Here is a 6,000-nt window from a genome sequence, read left to right on the forward strand (position 1 = left end):
CCCAGGTCTGCTATTAGACCTTTCCTCTCTTGCCAGAGATCAGACTGTTGTTTTATGTTGTTTTGTTGTGTGTGTACAGTGTAGATTTCAATAGTGAGTAGCACAAATAAAAGGACAACATGTGATAATAATAAATAATTATTAAGATTATGATATTACTCAGAGGATCAACTGAGATGCTCTTCACTGTTACACCAAAGTACTACTCATTTCTATAAATGGTTTACAAATCAAGAACAAAAATAAAATCTCCAAGTAAAAATACATCAAGCCCATCTTATATAAGGGGACCTTTAATACAGAGGGATTGAGTATTTTGCTCAATGCTGCACAGAAAGCCTTGCAGCAAAGCAAATAACTCTAGAAAACAACTGTATTTGAATGGAAGTTGTCAGAAATTCAGATTTATTCAGACCACTGAATTAGACTTCATTTCAAACACAACAGTGGGATGAGAAAGTTGACAGAAAAAAAGCAAAAGCTTCTAGACCAAGTATAGTACTCATGTAATGATGTTTCCTGCTACAAATACAGAGATTAAAAAGAAATACAATTTTTTCCACTTCAATTTGCAATTATTAGTCTGTTTTCTTTATGAGGGAAAAGATGACTGCAGGTATATCTTTAGTTCGTGGACAAAGCGACAGCTGGCTCATAACTACCTGTAAATGTTCAGATACTGGGAAAAGCTAAATTGGCTTTTGGTAATTAGTGGAATGCAAGCCACCAACTGATTTAAGATTTTTCCCAGCTCAGCAATCTAGATGTGCTCGACCATCCAACACGTAAGCAAGTGCAAAAGACGACTGAAAATAAGTTATCAAATGGTATTTGAGAGATCCTTTTGAATGTATTCATATCAAAACAGTATTCATTTGTAAAATTAGCCTCCAATACTGGTGATAGGCTAGCTCCAGTCTCATCTTTACAAATGCCAAAATTTTCTTTAAGCTTAAAATTAATAAAAAAGGAACTCAAAGGCCTAATAGTTACAGACTGAGGGGCAAGATTTCCTTCATGTTCCTGTTCAAAGCATTATTAAACATACATGAGAAAAAGCAGCCAAATTATTGGAAAGTCAGGTAGAAGATTAAATTTTTTTTATTATTTATCATCCAAAGTTTTGATTGCTTGTTTTTAAAAAAAAGTAAGCAATTAAAGTTTTCAGAAATTTGGGGAGTTGTCAGACCGTTAAGGCAAAAATATTAGTTAAAATTTCATATCTTCACTTGCAGGGATGGCATACTGTTTTACTATACTATTTTACTGTTTTACTATAAAGCCTAGCAACTACTCAATTAGTTTTCTCAAAAATGCAGATATTTTAAATATTCCCCCACTCTAAATAGTAAATGGGCACTTTGTTAGGTATCCACGTACACATCAGTATCTTGCACAAGTTGCAAGTTTACAGCAGACTACAATTGGTATTTTGCAACAGTTTACTCAAATGTTTGTAATGGTGTATATATTTAATACAATATACCTCACTAAACTATTGAAGTCAGTAGCAATGTAGAAAAACAAACAAACAAAACCCTCATACAGGCTTACCTTCTGTTCTGAATTCTCATAAAACAACAGCCCAAAATAGTCCTTTTCCAGTAAATTGAGATGTTCACACACTTTGTCAAACAGTACTTGGCCTTTTGCTTTTTTCTAAAAAAAAAAAAAAAAAAAAAAAAAAAAAAAAAAAAAAAAAAAAAAAAAAAAAAAAAAAAAAAAAAAAAAAAAAAAAAAAAAAAAAAAAAAAAAAAAAAAAAAAAAAAAAAAAAAAAAAAAAAAAAAAAAAAATTTTTTAAAAAAAAAAAAAAAAAAAAAAAAAATAAGAAAAAAAGAGAAAAGTACTATCAGTAAATCAGTAAAATCCTTAATTACAGGTATTGTTCTTTGATAGTATTAGTAAATTTTAAAATATCAATAAAATAATTATAAAGCTGTAGCTTTCTTATGATACACTGTTCACTATATTTTGAAAGCTATACATATCACTGACAAAAATAAAGGCATTTCAATTTTTTTCAATTCATCAAAAAAAATTGACTTGAACGCGCAAGTAAAAGTCAGTACCTAAATTGATTTAAATACTTTGCACTACTAAGTGTCACTAAATGGTTCTTAGTTTTTCTGGATCCTTATTTTTGAAGTAACAGAAGACTTCTTCATGTGATACAACTTTTTCTGTATTATTATCTTCTAAAAATTAATATACTTCCTACAGTGTTAATTTCTGTTAACTTCTGCATTTCTAGCATTTTGGCATACATCTCAATGACTTTTATGAATCAGTGATATGAACTCCCAAGAAAAATAAAGCACGTTATCATCTTCAATAGACAAAAAGAACAAGCAGACCACTAAAAGTCAGTGATCAGACCAGTAGAAGTAGCATACAAGTGTAGGCAGAACATAAGCAACACGTCTAGCTGTCTATACTGCAGAGGTTTTGAGGGGCAGAAAATAAGAAAAGAGGGCTGCCTTCTATCTGTAGATTTATGAACTCTCTCAATACCCAACAAATCCATTAGAGACTCAAAAATAAAAACCAGTCTTAAAGAAGTTTATTCTTCCTAAAAACAATATTTGTGGTAGTCAGTAACAAAGAAAAAAAAAAATGAAAATCATATTTTTATTTAAGGTTAGTTTCAGTATCGTAGTCTGCTCCTTTATAATAGTAATTGAAGGCTGATCATCATTTTAACACAGCCTTAAAAAGGCTGCTTGCTGTAGCTCAGTACTGCTGCAGCTTAAGCAAATGGCAGTTAGTCCTGAAGTTTCATCTGTTCTTCTTGTACCTGGAACTGGAAACATAAGCAAGGGCATCCCATATCTCCCTGTTGCTGGTAACGAAAAGCAGGCCCAGGCCCTACTTCTGTGCGCCAGGCTTTAGGGTAAGGTTTTCTTGTACTGGAGATGGCAGCTGACAGGAGACAAAGTTTTAGAGCAGACAGCTCACAACACATACTCAGGGGTGGGGAAGAAGAGAATTTCCTTCCACAGTCAAAATTTGAACATGAATGGCATGCAGTCTCCCGGTTTGAACCAACTCCTTCATGACTGTTCTGCTATTTGTGGCATTTATCAATGAGACCACAACATGGCATTTTCAGAGGCCTGGCAGCTTAAAGGAATTTTTGCATTTGCTTATCCTACAGATTTCAGCAGATGCCAGACACCACTGCAATTCCACAGAAACGCCATCAACTGCCCCTGTGTAGGCCCTCGCGACACTGCAGCCATTGTCCCCCGCAGACAGTGGCAGAGCACTCACAATATGCCCCAGCTCGGCACTTGCCTGCAGCTCAGCTCCACAGCACAAAACATTAAGGCCGGGAGGGGAGGGAGGGGGGAGAAAAGAAGGTATGCACTGAGCAAATAGTGAAGGCATTGTTGTTTTATTCCCCAAGAATCCAAAGCTTTATTTATTCAAGATTGCATTGTTCAGCAGACATTACAGTCCCGAAGATCAGAAAATTTTCAAAGAAACACTGGTAAAATGAGCACATTTAGTAGCCCAAGCATCACAACGAGGCAGTGCAGCTTAGAAGTCAGAGTCACTTTTGAAATAGGGAGCTGGGAATCTTAAGTCTGTTTGGTACTTTCAAAAACTTTACTTTCAGAAAGACAGATGACTATTTCCCCTAAGAGTCTGAAGTAACCACTTAGTTTTCTTGACAGCCTCACCTTCAGCTTAATAAAAAAATCAGCAATATAGAGAAGTGCTAAACCGAAGGCAGGAAAAGTGTAAGCAAGAGAGGGTTTGAAGAATCTTAGCCTGCTTAGATGCATGTAATAGATATAATTTTCCTCCCTAAATGATTGTGCACGTCAGTGATCACACCTTGCAAAGACAAGTTCCACGGTATACACATTTCAGTAAAGGAAATCTACAGAGTAGTGCAGAAATAATACATGCTATCATTAAGTCCATATCTGGAGTCAGTTGCTAATTATGTAGCTTTTCATAAAGTTCATAAACTAAAAACCACACTTGGTATCAAGTCTTTGACATACAGAAACATAAAGCAGCCAAAATTACAGAAATATATTGGAAGTATAACAGTAAAATATTGCACAGTCTCTTCTTAGGAAGTCATAGTCAACACAGAATTTGGACACACTAGCAATGTCCACTGTATCTTTAAAAATATTTTTGTAAGTTTATAGCTCTGCCACATAAGGAAAAACACCACCATGCCATGAAGACCACATTATGTTAGTCTACATTCTAGACAGCAGCACGATACAAAGAAGTTATAGTATCAGAAGGTGACATTTATAGAGCTCTGTTGTAGATTCAAAAGCGTAAGAAGCCTCTCAGTATCAGCAATGGTTCTCATTATAAAATCCTACTTGTAAAATTAAAAGACTCTTAGTTCTTTAATTTTTTTTAATATATTGTGATATAGTTTTAAAAATCTGCAAAAGTATTTTATTTGCAAACCCAAACTTTTCAAGTGCAATTTCCTTGTAATCCCTTTGGGGACAAGCATTACTATACAGTTTAAATTATAGGATAACATATAATTCTTCTGGAAAACACCATACTCCTAGGAGAGTGTCTCTAAACAAGAACTGAAGTTACATAGAGAAGACAACTGTTGTGATCCAGTCATTTCAGAAGTTAGAAACTGTTTAATAGAAGAGCAGGGGACTCTAAGAAGGCAGCATCATGGTTTGCACAGTTTAGTGTTACTTTTTAAACTGGATTCTACTTCTTTTTCTACCAGTTGGTTGAGGTGTCAGGTGATAGTCACAACCAATGTGTAAAATGCAAACATTAGCACTGCAAACAAGGAAGTCTCCTTATTCCAGATTCTAATGCTGAAATGGCAGTAAAAGCGTAAGTGCATACTCAGCCCCACATGAAGGGGAGCGTATTCAGCCTAGCTATACAGAGGCTGAGAAGAAGTGAGAACAGGCTCACAGAGCCAGTAGTTTAAAACACCACTGTACTCAGAACAGCAGTATTTTGTATTGCCCCTAAACTATGCTTTTCTTTAAGTGAGAATATAGAAAGAATGTACGTAACCGAGGTTATTCCAGTACTGATTCCAAATCTGTATTTAGACACCACAGATGCCACCTCATAATACAACCACTTCATAAAACCAGGGGTAACAAGGCTTCTGTCCTTTACCTCCTTCTCACAAGAAGAGCAAATCAGAGCAAACCAATTGCAGCAGACATACAGAATAGAAATTTCTATGCAGTTGGGAATTAGAAAAGGATATTATGGATCTGCTTGGCTACAAAAGAGTTGCCAGCTACAAATGCAATATAAACACTACCGGTGTTCCTCAGGGCTACCAGTTCCATCCAATAGTTTTATCAATGATCTGGATTCAGGAGTTGAATGCACCATTACCAGTTTTGCTGATGATACCAAACTGGGAGGTGCTGTTGACTGTCTTGAGGGACGAGAGGCCATGCAGAGGGATCTGGATAGATTGGACCATTGGGCTATGATTAATGGGAAGAAATTTAACAAGTCCCAATGCCAGATTCTGCACCTAGGACAGAGTAACACCAGGCACAAGTATAAATTGGGAGAGGAGTGGCTGGAGAGCAGCCCTGCAGAAAGGGATCTGGGGGTGCTGGTCAACAGCAGGCTCAATACGAGTCAGCAGCGTGCCCTGGCAGCCAAGAGGGCAAACCGCATCCTGGGATGCATCAAACACAGTATAACCAGCCTGTCAAAAGAGGTGATTATCCCGCTGTATTCAGCATTGGTGTGGCCTCACCTTGAGTACTGTGTGCAGTTCTGGGCCCCACAGTTTAAGAAGGATGTGAAGGTCCTTGTATGCGTCCAGAGGGCAACAAAGCTGGTGAAAGGGCTGGAAGGCATGTCCTCTCAGGAGCGGCTAAGGGCTCTGGGCTTGTCTAGTTTGGAGAAAAGGAGGCTGAGGGGCAACCTTAGCGTGCTCTACAGCTTCCTGAGGAGGGAAAGTGGAGAGGGAGGTTCTGATCTCTTCTCCCTGGTATCCAGTGATAGGATGC

General features: G+C 36.9%; 1 protein-coding gene across 4 annotated transcripts in view; it reads right to left on the reverse strand.

Moving 5' to 3' along the window:
- The window catches only part of EPB41L2 (erythrocyte membrane protein band 4.1-like 2), a 131,536-nt gene that overhangs the window by 51,838 nt on the left and 73,698 nt on the right, over positions 1-6,000 (reverse strand). For all 4 annotated transcript variants that reach the window (XM_009319044.1, XM_009319043.1, XM_009319041.1 and 1 more), the window contains exon 4: positions 1,555-1,659. In XM_009319044.1, coding sequence (XP_009317319.1) covers positions 1,555-1,659 — 105 coding nt within the window. The remainder of the gene's footprint in view (positions 1-1,554; positions 1,660-6,000) is intronic.

The sequence above is a fragment of the Pygoscelis adeliae genome, unplaced genomic scaffold (genome assembly GCF_000699105.1).
Source record: "Pygoscelis adeliae isolate BGI_AS28 unplaced genomic scaffold, ASM69910v1 Scaffold172, whole genome shotgun sequence".
Taxonomy (NCBI): domain Eukaryota; kingdom Metazoa; phylum Chordata; class Aves; order Sphenisciformes; family Spheniscidae; genus Pygoscelis; species Pygoscelis adeliae.